At 43.2% G+C, this 21,052-nt stretch overlaps 1 protein-coding gene across 1 annotated transcript; it reads left to right on the top strand.

Annotated features, from left to right (window-relative positions):
• Positions 1 to 1,535: 1,535 nt before the first annotated feature.
• Positions 1,536 to 18,144, top strand: LOC129824411 (EEIG family member 2-like). The gene is made up of 11 exons (XM_055884033.1): positions 1,536 to 1,947; positions 5,624 to 5,744; positions 6,014 to 6,043; positions 8,605 to 8,721; positions 9,382 to 9,428; positions 11,733 to 11,845; positions 11,998 to 12,093; positions 12,289 to 12,532; positions 12,652 to 12,788; positions 14,355 to 14,418; positions 14,661 to 18,144. The coding sequence occupies exons 1-11, from the start codon at positions 1,802 to 1,804 to the stop codon at positions 14,701 to 14,703; spliced, it is 1,158 nt and encodes a 385-aa protein (XP_055740008.1). The 5' UTR covers positions 1,536 to 1,801; the 3' UTR covers positions 14,704 to 18,144.
• The last annotated feature ends 2,908 nt before the right edge of the window (positions 18,145 to 21,052 follow it).

Consider the following 21,052-nt stretch of genomic DNA (forward strand, 5'->3'; position numbering starts at 1 on the left):
GAGATCATCTCGAACCTCTTCCCATGTCAACCCTGTCACACTCAGATGTCTCCCAGCAACTTCCACTACTGGCTGAATCGTCTCGGTTTTAGACTCTACTTTAGCAGTGCTATTGATAGCTCCTGCTATGAACGTCACCAGCTTTCTCTTATCTATGTATACCATATCGCCTCCTACCTGCCCCGTAATCCCCGGTCTAGATGCTCCTACCCATCTCTCCCTTGAACCTGTATCTCCCTGTACCTGGAGCACCCTCACTTCCTCAGCATGACACCCATCTCTCCACTCTCACTTGTTGCACCTCCACTGCCTGCTTCATAGCCTCACATCCACTATATGCCACAATATGAGCACTTTGGTTGTACACCCTCCCCACACTTGCCATACTCATGCTCCCCTCCACACCTGGCACACCTCTTTTTCTCTTTACAGGCTGTTGCCACATGCCCAAACCTCTGGCAGTTATAACATCTTAAAGGCTTCGGTACATAAGCCCTCACATAATAATTCATATATAATCGTGGACGTCAGGAAACAGCAGAAGGAGTACACCCCTATCCACATCGACGGGACAGCAGTGGAGAAAGTGGAAAGTTTTAAGTTCCTCGGCGTACGCATCATGGACAAACTGAAATGGTCCACCCACACAGACAGTGTGGTGAAGAAGGCGCAACAGCGCCTCTTCAACCTCAGGAGGCTGAAGAAATTTGGCTTGGCACATAAAACCCTCACAAACTTTTACTGATTCACAATTGAGAGCATCCTGTCGGGCTTCATCACCGCCTGGTACGACAACTGCACCACCCACAAATGCAAGGCTCTCCAGAGGGTGGTGCGGTCGGCACAACGCATCACCGGGGGTAAACTACCTGTCCTACAGGACACGTACAGCACCCGATATCACAGGAAGGCAAAAAAGATCATCAAGGACAACAACCACCCAAGCCACTGCCTGTTCACCCCGCCACCATCCAGAAGGCGCGAGATCAGTACAGATGCATCAAAGCTGGGCCCGAGAGACTGAAAAACAGCTTCTATCAGACTGTTAAACAGTCATCACTAACACTAATACAAACTTGACATAACTTTAATAAATTGATCACAAGTCACTTTAATAATGTTTACATATTTTGCATTACTCATCTCATATGTGTATACTGTATTTTATACCATCTATTGCATCTTGCCTATGACGCTCTGTCATTGCTCATCCATATATTTATATGTATATATTCTTATTCCAGTCCTTTACTTAGATTTGTGTGTACAGTATTAGGTAGCTGTTGTGGAATTGTTAGATTACATGTTAGATATTGCTACACTGTCGGGAACTAAAAGCACAAGCATTTCGCTACACTCGCAATAACATCTGCTAACCATGTGTATGTGACCAATAAAATTTGATTTGGTGTCCTATGGTTACTTTATTTGGCAGTACCCGGTCCTTGAAGTGTAACAGAATAAACGGGCTTTCTACCCTAACTCCACCTCTTGTTGCTTGCATTCTTTGAACATGCACTAGAACGCCTCCTCTCAAATTGTCGCTTGCCGGTAGTGTTAACACTCACTGCGCCGTGAACTAGTTAGGGGTCGCTCTGTTACTCATTAGCCCTGGCTATAGGTAAGGGGGCGTGAAGTATTTGAACTCAACGTCAAACGCTAAATGAACTCAGACAGTCAGTGGCAAGTGGGAGCAGTGACAGTCAAGAATTTCGACCTTTGGCTAGCTACAGATACTATTATAATTAGGCGCCGTCTGTCTGGCTAGCGACCGACAGAGTTACCAAGTTACTTTAGCATAATGTCGTTCATTATGATGAAGAAAAAGAAATTCAAATTTAAGGTAGATTTCGAGTTGGACGAACTATCTTCTGTTCCAGTTGTTAACGGGGTCTTGTTCTGCAAAGTACGACTGCTAGACCGTGGCTTTACAGAAGAGTCCTCTCGGTAAGAGAACGCCTTTCCTATTTTAAGCAACATACAGAGGTGAGAGCGATTACTGCTGGCAATAGTGGCATTGTAGCCAGATACAGCTAGCAGCTATAGTTAGCTAACTAACTTCACCCTCTAGTTAACTACCTTAGTCATGAATACAGTGCGTTGCATGTGAATAATGTGCTGTGTGTAAGTTAATAGCTAACAATGTCTCTTTGTATTTATTAACGTTATACAATATGTGGCCTAGTATTCCAAATTGTATGTTATTTTTACCTCTTTGTTATTTTGATGTAGTTTCCATGGTAATTCGTCTGACATCTTGTTTTGACTGCTTTCTGATTGATTGTTCTGAGTGACTGACACAGCAACACCCCACCAGTCACGAGGCCCACTGTCAACCATGGCTAGACGTGTGAGGCTTGCTTGATCTGTGATATCTGACATTTTATGTAGCTTACCTTATAAACGTTAATATTGACCTTCAATTGCCAGACGTTTTAACGTTCCCTAGATTCCATTTTCCACTCTGAAATGCGGAGCAAAAGTAATGTATTTGCTTATCATTTTGTCAAAACCGATATTCCAATATCTCCTAGTTTAGACTGGCTAGGGTCTTATTGATCAGACTAGTTGCAAAAACGTGGAAATCATTCATACCCAATCCAACCCTGGTTTCATGGTAAATTTGGAGATTTTACATTTGGAGATTTTGCTAAAAACTCGTTTTGAATCAGTTAAAGATTGGATCAGTCAAGTCACGTTAACAGCGTCTAACTGAGTTCTCTCATGTTATCCATTTCTCTCATGTTACCCATTCACCATTCCTTCCTGTTTAGACCCTGTAACATCCCCTCCTCAGAATTCAGGATAGGACTTTGTCCGTGGCATTTGAACACACAGACTATTGTTTTCCCTAGAGAGAACCGATCTAACAGCTCTAACGGTTCCTTGTGGTATTTTAAGAGATTCACATGTCAACCGACTCAACCGCACGAGGAGGACTGCACTTAAATGAGTCAGTCTCTGGAAAGTAGTGGACACAACTGGAGCACGTGCTAGCTCCTAATGTTCGACTCGGTTGGCATTCCCAGAGTAACTGCCTGCATTTGTCCAATTATGTAAACGTACCATACTGTACCTAGCCATTACTCAAGCCATTGTCGTGTTATTTTTAACCTGTGAAGAGGTTTTGAATGAGTATCTTGTTATTTAGAAAAAATATGTTTTTGCTGCTCTATTAATATTATACATTTCCTTAGGCTCATTCGAACACACACACAGACAGGACATTAGCCTCAGAGTCACTGAATGTGTGATTGAGTTGAAAGAATGGAAAAGGCAGCACTGAGTGACGTAAAAAGGCTTTTAAATAATCACAAGAATACCTGTCTGCTTTGGTCGACAGCCGATGTCTGTTCGACCTCTCCTTGAACTCTAATGTTCTGTGAGGGAAGTCTAACCATTACCCAGTTGAGAATTGTGTGTGAATTCAGAAAGTATTCAGACCCATTGACTTTTTCCACATGTTGTTACGTTACAGCCTTATTCTAAAATGTATTAAAAAATATATATTCTTACCCCATAATGACAGCGAAAACAGGATTTTAGAAATTCAAACAGAAATACCTTATTTACATAAGTATTCAGACCCTTTGCTATGAGACTCAAAATTGATCTCTGCTGCATCCTGTTTCCATTGATCATCCTTGAGATGTTTTTGCAACTTGATTGGAGTAAACCTGTGGTAAATTCAATTGATTGCATATAATTAGTAAAGCCACACACCTGTCTAAATAAGGTCCAACAGTTCACAGTGCATGTCAGAGCAAAAACCAAGCCATGAGGTCGAAGGAATTGTCCATAGAGCTCCAAGACAGGATTGTGTCGAGGCACAGATCTGGGGAAGAGTACCAAAACATTTATGCCCCATTGAAGGTCCCCAAGAGCAAAGTGGCCTCCATCATTCTTAAATGGAAGTTTGGAACCCCCAAAACTCTTCCTAGAGCTGGCTGCCCGGCCAAACTGAGCAATCGGGGGAGAAGGCCCTTGGTCAGGGAGGTGACCAAGAACCCGATGGTCGCTCTGACAGAGCGACCATCAGTTCCTCTGTGGAGATGAGAGAATTGACAGTCCATCATTACTTTAAGACATGAAGGTCAGTCAATCCAGAAAATGTTAAGAGTTTCTTCAACTGCAGTTGCAAAAGCCATTAAGCGCTATGATGAAACTGGCTCTCATGAGGACCACCACAGGAAAGGAAGACCCAGAGTTACCTCTGCTGCAGAGGATAAGTTAGAGTTAACTGCACCTCAAATTGCAGCCCAAATAAATGCTTCACAGAGTTCAAGTAACGGACATATCTCAACATCAACTGTTCAGAGGAGACTGCATGAATCAGGCCTTCGTGGTTGAATTGCTGCAAAGAAACCACTACTAAAGGACAACAATAAGAAGAAAAGACTTGCTTGGAACAAGAACCACAAGCAAAGGACATTAGACTGGTGGAAATCTGTCCCAGTCCAAATGTGAGATTATTGGTTCCAACCGCCGTGTGTTTGTGAGACGCAGAGTAGGTGAACGGATGATCTTCGCATATGTGGTTCCCAATGTGATGCATGGAGGAGGAGGTGTGGGGCTGCTTTCCTGGTAACACTGTCTGTGATTTATTTAGAATTCAAGGCACACTTAACCAGCATTGCTAACACAGCATTCTGCAGCGATACGCCATCCCATCTGGTTTGCACTTAGTGGGACTATCAATGTTTTTCAAAGGGACAAGGACCCATAACACACCTCGAGGCTGTGTAAGGGCTATTTGACCAAGATGGGGAGTGATGGAGTGCTGCATCAAATGACCTGGCATCCCCTGTCACCTGACCTCAACCCAATTGGGATGGTTTGGGATGAGTTGGACTGCAGAGTGAAGGAAAAGCAGCCAACAAGTGCTCAGCATTGTGAGAACTCCTTCAAGGCTGTTGGAAAAGCATTCCAGGTGACGCTGTTTGAGAGCGTGCCAAGAGTGTGCAAAGCTGTAATCAAGGGAAAGAGTGGCTACTTTGAAGAATATAAAATATATTTTTGATTTGTTTAACACTTTTTTGGGGGTTACTACATGATTCCATATGTGTTATTTCATAGATTTGATGTCTTCACTATTATTCTACAATGTAGAAAATGGTTAAAAAAAATCAAGAAAAACCCTTGAATGAGTAGGTGTCCGAACTTTTGAATGGTACATATATATGCCATTCAGCAGATGCTTTTATCCAAAGCGACTTAGTCATGCGTGAATACAACTACGTTTTTTTCCACCTGCATTAATGCTGAAGCACCTTACATATCACTTGCTCTGAAGAGCCAATGCATAGTGCTCTTCATTCCTGGAGCCTACATCTGTCACTGTGAGGGGCCAGAAGCGCAGACCACTGCCATCATCTTTCAAAATCTATAATTCACTTAGCCTAGCCTACATCTATTTATGTGAGACTAATCCATAGGAAGGGAAAGAGCACGGGGAAGTTTGTTATTTTTTTTTACTTGGAGGCTTTTATGTTCCACGTCTCATCTGTCGCACACATGATATTCTCATTGACCGTGTTCTTTGTTGACAGCCTAGATTTATCTTAGCCATTAATAAGACAGTTGTGTTTTTTGATTGTACGGCTACTAACTGTGTCTTCTCCAGGGAGCAGGTCCAGGCTAACTGTGTGCGCTGGAGGAAGAGGTTCTCCTTCCTGTGTAAGATGAGTGCCAACGCCGGGACAGGAGTACTGGACCCCTGTGTGTGCCGGGTGTCTGTGCGCAAGGTACAGGACTCACTACAACAGTGCTGTCAAAGTCATGTGAATGCTATGTCAAGTTCAATTGATGACAAGAATAGGTATGCTACTGGTAGGTATACTAATAGGTCTACTGCTAAAATTGGTCTACTTGGTCAACTACAGGCTGTCAAGATGTCAATCGCTGTTAAGACTTTTGCTACAAAATCTGTGTTTTGAGATCGAAAGTGGCGATGTACTTGCAGCACACAAGGATTGTTTGTTTGATGGATAACTATTTATTTTCATCTTTTTAGGAAATGAAGGGTGGAAAGACCTTTGCCAAGGTAATCTTTTTGCTTTTGAATTCAGTCAATGACCATCTTGGCATGCGGACATTTTAAAGTAAATACACAACAGAACATTCTTATCATAATGCAAATTATAGTTAGTCATTCACCGCCTGAAAGTCATTTGTCCGTTGTCTGTAAAGGCGAGGTTAAAGAGGATAGTTAGCCTGTTACTGCGAACTTCCGTCTTTGGTTACTGATTGCTGTTTAACACTTATCTGTCCTTAAGCGGTCATTAATCCTTATGTGGCAGTAACTAAAGAATGACGTCACTACCGCATGACTCATTCTTAAAAGGGAAGTGCATTGAAAGTAGAGCTGTTGCGGTGACCGTATTACTGCCACACCGGCGATCACTTGTCAGTAACACAAGAAAATGACATAACGATAGTGAGGCTATTACAGGGGGTATCGGTACCGAGTCAATGTGCGGGGGTACAGGTTAGTCGAGGTCATTTGTAAAGTGACTATGCATACTATAGATAACAAACAGCGAGTAGCAGCAGTGTAAAAAGAAAAAAGTGAGGGGGGGTGTCAGTGTACAGTCTAGGTGGCCATTTTGATTAATTGTCCAGCAGTCTTATGGCTTGGGGGTAGAAGCTGTTAAGGAGCCCCTTGGTCCTAGACTTGGCTCTGATGCTGCTGATGGTCATTAGTAGCCTACCAAACTTGCTAACTGCCTGGTACTCTGCACTCTTGTCCCTCTAATCACTCTGACATCAATGCAAATCTAATCAAACACCTCATGATAGTCCATGAGCACATGTTGTGCAACATTTCAATAGGCTATGCAATTGCGTGAGAAAACAGAGTGATGGCCTCTACTAAAAAGAGGAGGATCCCATCAGCTTTCTATAGACTAGGCCTACTATATTTATTTCTCAACTTTCCTAATATTAAGCGCATTGTTTGTCTTTGAAACAGGAGTATAGCCTACCTGGCTGGCATGAAAATTAACCAGAGGAAAAGCATCCTCCATTTGCTATTTAAGCGCTGCCCTTGTTTCGAGACAGGTACATGATAATGGTCCATTCTAAATCAAAACAAATTTCACACCTATATTATTTAGTACAAAATTAAATCAAGAATAGCCTGAGTGACAATGTTAGCCTATCACACGTGAATTATATATCATTACTTGTGAATGATACCCAGCATAAGAAATTGCCATTGCATGCATAATCGCATTTGCGGTCACTTTTGATAATGGTGTTTTCCCGCTAATGGAACATTCGTGCTTATAGTTTACTGCCGTGTGCGCATTGCTGCGCTTATAATATGAAGAAATAGCCTAATAATTTATTTATGCTAGTGGTTGTATTAATTTGGGATTTATTGTATCCCACAACTGTTCCCAGACTATGTTTGGAATATTTATTTCTCTCACAGAATAGGTCAACTTTTGTACTATGATGATAGTAGATTGACATAGGCTAGTGCTTTTGCTGTTTGTTAGGCCTATTCATCTAGTTGGCTGACAAAGTAAATGTGGACAGTTCTTCCAATATCTTCAATATGCACCTCGGAATTGGATAAGGACGTGCGCAGTTACCTTCCCGATGTCTGTCTTCACTTGTAGCCTGTGAGAAAGACCCGATCACGTGATGGAGATGTGAGAGGCTATTCGGAGCGCGCAGCACTCGGGGTGAAGAGCACAACGTAGCACTCCGGGGGCAACTAGGTTGCGTTATGGCCACAAAGGGGATGCCACCGTGAAATTCGAGGCATTATCAAGTGCTTGTCAAATTGTGAATGAGAGACTAATGAAGTGTGTACAGCCTGCGCAAAAAAAACAAAGCAGAGCTCATGCCTTTCAAGCAACTTTTTTCAAATCTTTATTAGTCGTGTCATGCAGCCTTACAATCTATTAAAAATCAAAACATATAGCCTAACGTTTGTAGAACAACGAAAGTTGCTCCTATATGCTTCATTTAGAGTTATTAATTATCTATTTCTTTGTTAACCCCTCAACACAGAATAGCCGCATGTGCGCACTCCCTCAAATCGTTTGGAGAAAATATTTATATTTTATTCAGATCTGTTCAATTGTATTCTTTAAACTATAAAATGACATAAAATAATGCCACGGAATTGTAAGCAAATCTTGCCTGCTAAATTAACTAGTATAGCCCACAGATTTGGCATAGCCACATCAGAACCTAACATAAGGACAACTCACGAGTATACTATGTTTTAAAAAAATCATGCTTCTTTAGACCTGTCTAAAATATATAATGGATTTATTGTGAAGGTGTAGGCTATATTACATTAAATATAGTACTAGACTTTAATTATTTTTTTTAGATGTTCCAAAGGTCTACATCAATAGGCTATGCGTGGAAGCCAGGAGGTGCTAAATGTGTTAATGGTCAATTACCATGAGTTGTTTGCTTGCAATCACCCGCTGACAAATGTAATGGTTAAAGACCACTACAATAGCTACTTACAGATGTGATTGTTTGAAACAGAGTGCTCTGTATTAGAACTCTACGGAACTGAGGCTCTGTTGCCAAGTGGTTACCGTAAACCTGAATAGATCTGTTCTCTCTCTTCTGTAGCTGGGTTTTGCTGACCTGAACCTGTCAGAGTTTGCTGGCTCTGGCAGAACAACGCGCCGATGCTTACTAGAGGGTTACGACACCAAGAACTCCAGACAGGACAACTCTATACTCAAGGTACAGTTAGACAGGCCTCCAAAACATCTACTGTATAGGACGTGTGTATGACACTGGAGTCTGTCCTTCTCTGCCCTAGTCTACTTGGCTCTGTCCTATCACTCTACAATGAGGAGCCCTACTTGTCTACACCGGGATCACTGCTCTTAAAGGACTGGATAGATGAAAGAAATACATTGATTAGCCTACACAACTTCAGCTATCCAGTCTGTTACTAATGAGTGTTCATGAGGGAGAGGAGACCAGGAAGGGAACCATGTGAGAGTATTGGGTCATAGGCAACATACCCAAGTATTGGCACACTTTGGAAGTAAGCACATGGTTAGCAATCACAGTCCTCCCCCCTAGTCACCATATGTTTACTAATGTGTATGGGTAAACCGTTCCTAACGGGTATGTAATACCACTCCATAGGGTTCAGGATTAGGTATTCTAATGATGCGACTGCTCTAACATGTACGTGCAGACAGGCACCTCTGAGCCTGTGATATTGGAGAAGTACCTGTGTCATGAATGTATATTGTACATGCTTCGGGTAGAATTTGTACTTCGACACAGGTCTAGGATCACTTAATCCTATTTCATAGGGCCTGTGGATGTGTATGAGCCGTGGTGGCATTTTTTGGGGGGGCTGACATGTTTTTTTCACCTCTGTCACAGGTTGTCATTAGTACACAGCTCATGTCTGGGGACCCCTGCTTTAAAACGTAAGTGCACCTTTCATTACCGTTTATTTTCAACCCTTCTGGTGGGTTAGATCACAAAACGTTTTGAGGACTTCACTGATTTTAGATCAGTGTTACAACTGCAGGATTAGCATATCGGAAATGAATGCAGTTTTGGCCCATTATTCAGTAAAGGTAAGTGGGAAACATTGATCAGACAGACAGAAGTCTGCATCTGGCCAGACCACAGACACACAGAGCAAACCACCAACCTACATATGCATTCAGCATCCTGTCTCTGAGTACACCCAGACACTGCTGCTATCTCTGTGGCTTTATGAAACAGTGTCACAGAAACACGGGGTTAGTTGCTGTCCTGTGTTTGTAAAAGTTCAAGCGTTGGCACAGTTTCCTCAGCACCACATGAACAATTTCAAGTTAAGTTATACTTGTGGACTCAAATCAAACCAACTTCTGCCGTTGAAAAATGAATAGCAACAGTTCTGTTGTTTAGATATGCTAAGCTGATGATAAGAGAACTTCCCCACAGATTCTGTCTGCCTTCTGTTGTTAGAAACGACTGATTTGAGCGTGACGTGCCCACACACTCCCGGCAGCGCCTTTACTATGGACACACACGTAAACAAACACACCCACTGAATCACACTCTACTGCACCACCCCTGTACTCTCTCCCTCTCTCGGAACACGATGCTCTATTGTCTGAATCCCACAGTGGAGGAAACCGAATGGAATATAACGTTTACAGAGCCTTTTATGTTAGCCTTTATTGAGCATTCAGAGTAGACAATAAAAACATATTGTGTCTGAGAGTGGGATAACTTGAGTGCACAGAGTCGCAGAGGAGGACAAGCCAGAATGGCAAACAAGCAGACTCCGGACATTGTACTCAGTGGTATTGAGGTATAATTTTACTATGGAGGGGGGTGGTGAAAATGGACTTAGAATCAGTCCTCACTAATGCAGTGAATGTTGGAGTGTGGGAGGGTTGCCTTGGCTAATGCCTCTGATGACACAGTGGAGAGATTGTGGGAGAAAGCTTTCATGCAATCATGAAGTGCTGGTGTGTCTCAGTGCTCCCCGGTGTCCCCCACAGAGTGTGTCTGTGTCTTTTACTGAGCTTTCCTCCTACAGAATGTGACTCACACACAATGTTTGTGTTGGCAGTATTGTAAGAGCTCTGTGGAAGGGAGGGGGAAATGTACAAATTTGCCAATAACAGCTAGTTATAAAGTATTTTGTCTGTAATGTATTTTTTGTTATATGTCGGACACCAGTAAGACTAAGACTAGCTGTCGCCATTGGCGTCGGCTAATGGGGATCCTAATAAATAAATAAAAAAATCTTTATTGGTCTATTAATAACCAATTTACCACCCGGTGCCCCTGCACATTGACTCTGTACCGGTACCTCCTGTATATAGCCTCACTATTGTTATTTCACTGCCGTGCTATTTTTTTTACTTGACACGTATTTTTCTTAAAACTGCATTGTTGTTTAAGGGCTTGTAAGTAAGCATTTCACTGTAAGGTCTACACCTGTTGTATTCGGCACATGTGACAAATAAGATTTGACGTGGTGACGTCACCGGGCAAGCCGAAACTTCCGCCTATGCAAACAGGCTGAATTAGAAGGTCCTGTGTAGATAGTTGCTGGTTGAAAATACAATCAGGAAATAACACAGATTATTATTATTTTTAAATCACACTTTTACATTGTTAGTTTCATCAGCAAGAACAGAATTTTGACTGCGCTGGGCCTTTGACTAACTTTCTCTCCTCCCAGTGTCTCTCTTTTTAAATGTCTCTCTCCCACTCTCTTCTTCTCCCTCACTTTCACTGTCTCTCGGTCTCTTGTATGTCATTTGAGTCCACCCCCTCTCCAATCTTGAGTTAGACCCGTTCATCTAAGAAAAATAAAAGAAGTGAGACCTGGTGGTTTCCTGTGTTGTGAAAGTGGGGTTATTAAAGATGAACGTGAAGCTCAGCTAACCGGATATACGGCTCATAAAAACCTCTTGCTAATAGATCAGCACTTCTGATAGGATATGATTCACGTGTTCCAGTTCCACAGAAGAACTTTGCTTTCACAAAAAAAATACAATTCAAAAGGGACGGGTCACATTATGGCTTTAGATGTTACATTAACATGTATTCAATTCAGCCACTGACTTTGAAATAACCATTTGGACAAACAAATGAAAGACTCAAACCAACCAACAACCATGCATGGTAAGGAGTAGTAGGTTTGGAACAGATGGTGTTGTTTGTAAAGCAGCTGATCGGGTCAGTGAAAGCAGTTAATCTGACTGACAATGTCCCTGCAGGCCACCGTCCACGGCCATGAAACTGGGCCTTCAGCAGGCTGAGGCAGAGTGTCTCCACGAAGACAGGAAGGGAGGACACACACACACACCAACACCCTGCCTCCCCGTCCCAGGTACACACACACATACCTCCCGCCGGCTCTGTACATATAACACTTTGATTTACAAGGATTGCAGGATTAAACCCTGTTTATCAGTAATCATTAGTGCTGAGGTTGTGTATTGACATTGTCAAATTATTGTACTGCTGTTCCCTCCTGCTCAGAGCCCCCAGGGAAGTGTGCATCTGTTCCTGATGAACTGGGAGCATGTGGCCATTCTAGAACATCCAGCTACGCCAGCCAACAGTCCAAAGTCTCAGGTAGCTACACGCCTAGTCTGAACCAAATATGGATGCGAAAAGGCTATGACTTGTGTCATGAACTAAATAAGATATGAACAGTAGGCATGAATGTCTGAAAAGCTATAGCTTGCTGTCAAAGTTATGGTTCTTGTTGTGAAATCTGTGGCTGTCTCTGTTGTGTGGAGGGTAACATTACCAACTCGTTCCTCATAGGCTACAGCACAGGTCACTCGCGCTCTTCCAGCCTATCAGAGCTCACGCACAAGAGGAACCCCTCAGCAGGCTCCGCCTCGACGGGCATTGCAAGCATTCCTGAACCCAGCGAGGACCGGGGGACTGAGAAGGGGGAGAAGGAGGCCCGCTCTACACCCCCGGTCTCTGTCACCTGTGCCTACTCCCCCATGCGTGAACATCCCCCCACCCCCGCAAAGAGCTCTGCCTCAGAGAGACTGAGCAGGTAATATTCACATACTTTGTTGAAAGGTCAGAGATGAGTATCCCAATGTAATCAACAGGAGTCTTTCTTTCCATCTCATCCACCAGTGCTTTTTTTTTCTTCTTACGTGTGTGCCTTAGGCATCTGATGAAGCAGAACTCAGTGGAGTCTCAGCTGAAGAGAGTGGATGCTACCCGGGTGGATGCGGACGACATCGTGGATAAGATCCTCCAGAGCCAGGACTTCAGCCACGGCCTACTGGACTCCAGCACTGAGGGTACGCTCACAAGCCCAGGCTTTAGTTCAGGGGATAGGGTTAGGCTTAGCTCAGTGGGGGCGTGGCAATCTTTACCAAGGATCACCTTCAGTGCTCGGTTGTCTCCACCAAGTCTGTCCCCAATAATTTGATTTGCTGGTTTTAAGCATTAAACTTTCAAATAGCTCTTTGTTGACTGTTGCTGGGTGCTATCGTACTCCATCAGCACCGGCCTGTACCCTACCTGCCCTAAACTCTCTCCTGGCCCCTTACACTACGTCTGAATTTGTCCTGCTAGGTGACCTAAACTGGGACATGCTTAAACCACCTGACCAAGTCCTAAAGCAATGGGACTCCATAAATCTCTCAGATTATTACCAATCCCACAAGGTATGACTCCAAACACCCAGAAAAGGCTACTCTCCTCGATGTTATCCTCACAAATAATCCTGATAGGTATCAGTTTGGTGTTTTCTGTAATGACCTTAGTGATCACTGCTTTACAACCTGTATTAGTAATGGCTGCTCAGTGAAACAACCTGTCCTGATTTGATTTGACTCTTGGAGAAAAAAAAATGTTTTAATGAGCAAGCCTTCCTTCATGACCTGGCCTCTGTAAATTGGTATAGAATCAGCTCGATCCCCTCTGTCGAAGACACTTGAACCTTCTTTTTTGATATTTTCAATGTTATTGTTAACAAACACGCCCCCATAAAGAAAATGGGAATTAAAATCAGGTTCAGCCCCTGGTTCGACCGTGATCTTGCAGAGTTACTCCACCTCAAGAATTCCATTTGCCGAATGGCTCGGGACACCCATACTCAGGCTGACTGGCTCTGTTCAGGCAAATGAGAAACAAGTGCACTCAGGCTATCCGGAAGGCCAAAGGAAGTTACTCTAAGGAGCAGTTCTCTCTGTGGGTCTAACCCCAAGAAGTTCAGGAAAACAGTTAAAGACCTGGAGAATAAACCCTCCTCTTCACAGCTGCACATGTCCCTTTAAATTGATGATGTGGTTGTTAAGAGAAGAAGCACATGGCTGAGCTCTTTAATCACCACTTCATTAAGTCAGGATTCTGTCACATATAGGACAGACACTTCAGAACAAACTTCCTTTAGATTTTTCTTGGGGGGGACTCTCTGTTCCATGTAGTGAATCTGTTATTCAATGCGTTTGTATGGGCTAATGGCAGTAAGGCCAAATCAGATTTTCCATAAAATAATTGTCTTTTTTTTCTTCGATACATCAAGGGGTCTTAAAATTCCAAATCAAATAGCAAAATGATCCTTGGTATGACCTTATTAAAACAATTCATTATAGTGTAGTAGAAACCCCCTCCCCTGGTTTAGACATGGATTAGACTAATGGGTTAACAGATTACTATATTTGACATTTGAAGTGACACATTTCTAGTTCTTTGCTGCTAAAGCAAAGTCCCTCTATGCCATTCCTCTTTCTCATTGTGAATAATACTCTTGTCAATAACCACTTATTTTTAGATGGCTCATTGTTGGTTCCTAAGCAGTTTTCGCAGCGCTGCGACCTTGCGTTGATTGACAGTAACTTACTTGTTTGTGCGTGTTACAGAGGAGGGGCTCAAGCTGTTTGTTGGTCCTGGTGGAAGCACGGCGCTGGGCAGCCAGCACACCAGGTTGGTGACATCATTACCTAATGCATCAGAAGTGGGTGACACCATAGAAATAGAATGACATAACAGCAGACACTGATATTTCACTTTTTTTTAACTGCACAAGGGCCAATCGATAGTTAAAGAATATGTGATTGATAGACTTTTTGTTGGTCGTGAAGAGTTGTTCAGTAATGCCCTTTCACTTGTTTGTGTGAGTTTTGGCTGGTGAGATAACATGTGTTATGTCTGGTGTTCTCTTTCAGGGTTGGGGCTGGGCCCTACGAGCAGGTGGTGATCAAACGCTAGCCTCCAGGGGGAGCGGACATGTGAGACTGCTCCCCCTAGTGTTAAAGGAAGGAGGTGACCTGAGGCTCATGTCAACATGTTTTTGAGAAGAGGAGGATATACAGTGCATTTGGAAAGTGTTCAGACCCCTTCCTTTTCCCACATGTTACAGCCTTATTATAACATGTATTCAATTACAGTTTTTCCTCATCAATCTACAAACAATACCCCATAATGACAAAGTGAAAACAGGTTTTAAAAAAACAGAAATACCTTATTACATAAGTATTCATACCCTGGCCTCCCGAGTGGTCCAGTGGTCTAAGGCACTGCATCGCAGTGCTAGCTGTGCCACTAGAGATTCTGGGTTCGAGTCCAGGCTCTGTCTCAGCCGACTGCGACCGGGAGACCCATGGGGCGGCGCACACTTGGCCCAGCGTCGTCCGCGTTAGGGGAGAGTTGGCCGGCAGGGATGTCTTTGTCCCATCGCGCACTCTGACACATTGGTGCGGCTGGCTTCCGGTTTAAGTGGGCATTGTGCCAAGAAGCAGTGCGGCTTGGTTGGGTTGTGTTTCAGAGAGCGCACGGTTCTCGAACTTCGCCTCTCCCGAGTCCTTACGGGAGTTGCAGCGACTACCAATTGACTACCAATTGGATACCAAGAAATTGGGGAGAAAAAAGTCATGCCCTTTGCTATGAGACCCGAACTTAAGCTCAGGTGCATCCTGTTTCCATTGATCATCCTTGAGATATTTCTAGAACTTGGTTGGTCCACCTGTGGTAAATTCAATTGGACATGATTTGGAAAGGCACACACCTGTTTATATAAGGTCCCACAGTTGACAGTGCATGTCAGAGCAAAAACAAAGCCATGAGTTCCGGAATTGTCCGTAGAGCTCCGAGACAGGATTGTGTCAAGGCACAGATCTGGGGAAGGGAACCAGAAAATGTCTGCAGCATTGAAGGTCCCCAAGAACACAGTGGCCTCCATCATTCTTCAATGGAAGAAGTTTGGAACCGCCAAGACTCTTCCTAGAGCTGTCCGCCCGGCCAAACTGAGCAATCGGGGGAGAAGGGCCAGACTCCGCCTTTGTGGTGGAGTGGCCAGACGGAAGCCACTTCTCAGTAAAAGGCACGTGACAGCCCGCTTGGAGTTTGCCAAAATGCACCTAAAGGACTCTCAGACAATGAGAAACAAGATTCTCTGGTCTGATTGAACTCTTTGGCCTTAATGCCAAGCATCCCATCTCGAGGAAACCTGGCACCATCCCTACGGTGAAGCATGGTGGTGGCAACATCATGCTGTGGGGATGTTTTTTAGTGGCAGGGACTGGAAGTCTAGTCAGGATTGAGGGAAAGATGAACGGATCAAAGTACAGAGAGATCATTGATGAAAACGTGCTCCAAAGCACTCAGGACCTCAGACTGGTGCGATGGTTCACCTTCTAACAGCACAACAACCCTAAGCACACAACCAAGACAACACAGGAGTGGCTTCGGGACAAGTCTCTGAATGTCCTTGAGTGGCCCAGCCAGAGCCTGGACTTGAACCCAATCGAACATCTCTGGAGAGTCCTGAAAATAGCTGTGCAGCGACTCTCCCCATCCAACCTGACAGAGCCTGAGAGGATCTGCTGAGAAGAATAGGAGAAACTCCACAAATACGTGTGTGCCAAGTTTGTAGTGTCATACCCAAGAAGACGCGAGGCTGTAATTGCTGCGAAAGGTACTTCAACAAAGGGTCTGAATACCGATGTAAATATGATATTTGTCATTATGGGATATTGTGTGTAGGTTGATGAGGGGGAAAAAGGATGTAATCAATTTTAGAATAAGGCTGTAATGTAACAAAATGTGGAAAAAGTCAAGGGGTCTGAATCATTTCCGAATGCACTGTATGGACCTGAGTGGAGCAGTATAATGTTCTCTCTACCCAGAGGGGGTAGTGTTTCAATTCTGCAGGCCTTATGTAACCTTTTTAGATAAGTAGGAGAATACTGTGCTCTTACAACAAAATTGGCTTATGAAATTTTTTAATGGAAGTCAAATGGTTCTAGGTTATTACTCTGGGAGGTATGTTGTAATTTACAGTTGTATATTGCTGCTTGACATGTTCACTGTGTAAAGTGTGTAGTAGAGGACAAATGCAAGGTAACAAAGTTGACTCAGCTATTTTTTTGGTGCAACAGTTTACCTACCTTTTGTGAAAAAAATGCATTGAAAGTATAGGGAGTGATCAGTTTATCTACGAATTAAAAAAAAATGTAAAACCTGCACACACAGGTGTTTTAACTGACAAAATATGGCCATGAGCTCATTTTAATTTCCCACAATGACCTTAAAACGGACTAAAGAACTACACACACACAGGTTGTGTGATGTCATCGACCTACAGGTGCCTGGTTCTGTCGTATGAACAAAGAGGAACTGACTGTTTAGCTATACATGAACGCTCAAGCCGGGATTCTATAAGCAGCGGAATTATATATGGTACCAGATGGCGTTGCTGCTTGGCTCCTTTATGATGGAGTGATGAGAGAGCGAGGGAGGAGGAGGAGTGTTCACATCAGATGGAGTTGACGATGTCCTTGTAACTGGATTAGTTACTAGAAAGACCTGTGGGTTGGTGTTGAATCCTCAGCAAAACGGTTATATAGTAGCTTCACTATGGTCTATGATCCCAATATTGACAACAGTTCAGTTCACACTTGCTTTGATTTACAAAATTGTATTTGTAAGTATTTGGAGAGGCCTCCTTGTGCAGACATCAAACCAAATGTTTATTCTTTTCAGAAAGCTTATTTTGATACTGTAGTAGTAAGTAGGAGGGAAAACTGATTTAGGGACAGTGAACATTTTGTTGACATTTTGCGAGTGGAAAGTGGGTCAAGGGCAGATTCATTCAAGGAAAGGTGGAGTCAGTCAAGTACAGTGATCAAACCAGGACCAGTTCTGACAAGCATCTGCAAGGCCAAATGTGACCGTTTTGTTTAGTGCCTTGTTGAAATATTGTTTGTGGAGATTATGTCCATGATGCAGTATGATAAGTGTTGCCTCATTCAACCTCACATTCAATTAGCAGACCAGTTCTTGTATTTGTGTATGTTGATACTGTCTGCATTTATCGGTATGAATACAGATTAGAGAAGAGAAATGTTACATTTTTAATGACTTTCTTATTTGTCCACTTTACCACAATGATACCTTTTTATAGCATGTCTTTATGATGTTGGTCTACCTCTTTGTTAGTTGCTTTTCTGGTTATTTCTGTAGGTTGATGTTGCAAGTACTGGTGCCACATTGTTTAATTTTCTAAATGTTGGAAGAATGTTATTTCAATACTGTATCCCAATTCACAAACACATGCTGTGTTGTACTGTAAAGTACCCTGTAAAAAAAAATGTATTCCTTGCAAGTATCCGGTGTATGTGGCAATAAAACAATTCAATTTATTTTAGTAAACGATGGTGCTTTTGCTCAATAGCGGTTGTTGTCTTTTCTCTGCTAAACTGTAGCCTACTTTTCCTTCCTTCCCAGCTACAAAAAATGGAATTAAAGTTTATTGATTGCATACACAGATCTGCAGATGTTCTAGCAGGTGAAGTGAAGTGCTTATGTTACTAGCTCCGACAGGGCAGTAGAATGCTTATGTTGCTAGCTCCGACAGGGTAGTAGAATGCTTATGTTGCTAGCTCCGACAGGGTAGTAGAATGCTTATGTTGCTAGCTCCAACAGGGCAGTAGAATGTCTAGCGAATACTAATACACAAATAATCAACAAAAAAAAAGAACAATCCAAAGTACATATATTAGTGAGAATACAGAATATAAATATGTGGTGTTTATAGACATAATTTGATAAAGAAAATTTGTATGCACAGTAGTAGGTAGATTAGGATGAGCTACGTTGAGAATACAGTTTATAAATGCACAGAGTAAAGAGTCCTAGAGGGCAGGCAGCATGCCCCCTGTGATGCGCTGGGCTGACCGCAGAGCCATTCTGTTGAGGGCGGTGCATTCCGACAGAATGCACTCAATGGTACATCTGTAGAAGTTTGTGAGGGTCTTAGGGGCCATGCTGAATTTCTTCAGCCACCTGAGGATAGAGGCGCTGTTGCGCCTTCTTCCCCACACTGTTGGTGGGGTGGGACCATTTCAGGTCCTCACTGATGTGTCCGCCAAAAAATGTAAAGCTTTTGACCCCCTGCTGTTGCACCATCGATGTGGATGGTGGCGGGCACCCTCTTCTGACTCCTGTAGTCCACGATCAGTTCCTCTGTTTTTACATTGAGGGAGAGGTTATTTTCCTGGCACCACTCTGCCAGGGCTCTAACCTCCTCACTGTAGGTTGTCGTCGTCCTTGTTGGTAATCAGGCATACCACTGTCATGACATCAGCAAACTTGATGATTGAGTTGGAGTCGTGCGTGGCCATGCATGGGTGAACAGGGAGTACAGGAGGGGGCTGAGCACACACCCCTGTGGGGTCCCCATGTTGACGATCAGTGTGGCAGACGTGTTGTTGCCTACCCTCATCACCTGGGGTCGGCCCATCAGGAAGTATAGTTGCACAGGGAGGAGTTCAGACCCAGGGCCCCTTGATGGATTTTGAAACAGTGGATCCATTCAGGCTCAAAAAGCGGTTATATTACTCCTATCATTAGTACTCAACGCAGGGTCGTGTGGGGGTTGAGATAGCCCTCAGGGCTACTTGTCACCGCCAGTCTGGCAGCCCTGGCTCTGCATTGCAGGGCAGATGGCTTGCTGCAATGGATCTTTATACTATCACTGGCAAGGAGGGAACGTTCCAGGAATAATATATTTAATTTACAGAGCTGCTGCACTGGATTGGGATTGGGATGCTGAGCCCAATTTCTGCTGCATAAAAAGGCCCATGTATTACAGCGAGGGGAAGAATGAACACATGTAGTGAAGAACTGTCTTTGACTCTAGCTTTTGAATATATGAGAGAAGGGATTTGTATGTTCTTGATTGTCAGCGTGTACTGCAGTGATGGAGGGGGAATAGTTGGAGCAGGGCTTGAACCACCAACACTATCTCCTGTGTCATAATGGCTCAGACTTCATGGCAATAATGTACAGTTGCACTAACTGTAAGTCACTCTGGATAAGAGCATCTGCTAAATGACTCAAATGTAAATAATGGCAAGAGCAGTAGGCATAAATAAATCAAAGCTTGACCGTTTACTTGTGTACACATATCTAGGACTGATCGTATGCAAATGCTTCAAGACACAATAGGCTAGCCTAACACAGTTAATAATGGATGGGAGAAAACGTGTTATTACATGTAGTAGTATTATGATCAGTTAGAATCCATTTTTCAGAACAACATGATCGTGCATCTCATCGGTGTATACATTGAGTCAACGATTTTGAATTCCTCCCTGCAGCAGTTAGTGTACATGTAGAGCCTACTTTGGTACCCATTTAGGAGACTCACTCATTGGACGAGAGAAACACACTTCATGCCACTTCAATACAGAAGTTACTTTTTCGTAACGGGTTAAGAGACTGGGGAAAAGGTTAGGGGGAAAAAACCTAATCTGCTACGAAAATCACTTTTTATCGAAGTGGCTTGAAAAGAGTGTCCCCGTTTGACGAACAGCGGCCTCCACTTCGGTGCTTTAAATGCCAACAGATTGGGCATGTTGCTAATTTGTGCACTGTGCAAAGGTAAAATGAGATGTGAAAAACCATGGTAGTAGATATTGTGGACTCCTTGGCCTTCATGTGTAGGGCATCAATATGACTGCTCCACATACGAGCAGGACTGCACAAATACAAGAAGTAGTGAAGGCAGCCAAAGACATTCTGGGGATTTCTGAAGTTACTATAGAAATTATACATCGAATGCTGAATCAAAATTCAAAGGATGACCAGGATAATAAGTAGTATCATGGTGTTCCTTGTTGTCCAATGGAACGCCAGGAGTTTGATAGACAATGAACAAGCATTTAAGACATGTATATACTGAACAAAAATATAAACCCAACATGTAAAATGTTGGTCCCATGTTTCATGAGCTGAAATAAAATATCCCAGAAATGTTCCATACGCACAAAAAGCTTATTTATCTCAAATTTTGTGCACACATTTGTTTACATCCGTGTTATTGAGCATTTCTCCTTTTCCAAGTTAACCCATCCACCTGACAGGTGTGGCATATCAAGAAGCTGATTAAATAGCAGGATCATTACACAGGTGCACCTTGTGCTGGAGACAGTAAAAGGCCACTCTAAAATGTGAAGTTTTGTCACACAACACAATAACACAGATGGCTCAAGTTTTGAGGGAGCGTGCAATTGGCATGCTGACTGCAGTAATGTCCACCAGAGCTGTTGGCAGAGAA

This window comes from Salvelinus fontinalis, chromosome 26, assembly GCF_029448725.1.
Source record: "Salvelinus fontinalis isolate EN_2023a chromosome 26, ASM2944872v1, whole genome shotgun sequence".
NCBI lineage: Eukaryota > Metazoa > Chordata > Actinopteri > Salmoniformes > Salmonidae > Salvelinus > Salvelinus fontinalis.

Coding starts and splice junctions, on each gene's coding strand:
- LOC129824411 (XM_055884033.1), top strand. CDS start 1,802: ATGTCGTTCATTATGATGAAGAAAAAGAAATTCAAATTTAAGGTAGAT. Junction 6,044..8,604: donor GTGGAAAGACCTTTGCCAAG/GTAATCTTTTTG, acceptor TCTCTTCTGTAG/CTGGGTTTTGCTGACCTGAA. Junction 12,533..12,651: donor GCCTCAGAGAGACTGAGCAG/GTAATATTCACA, acceptor TGTGTGCCTTAG/GCATCTGATGAAGCAGAACT.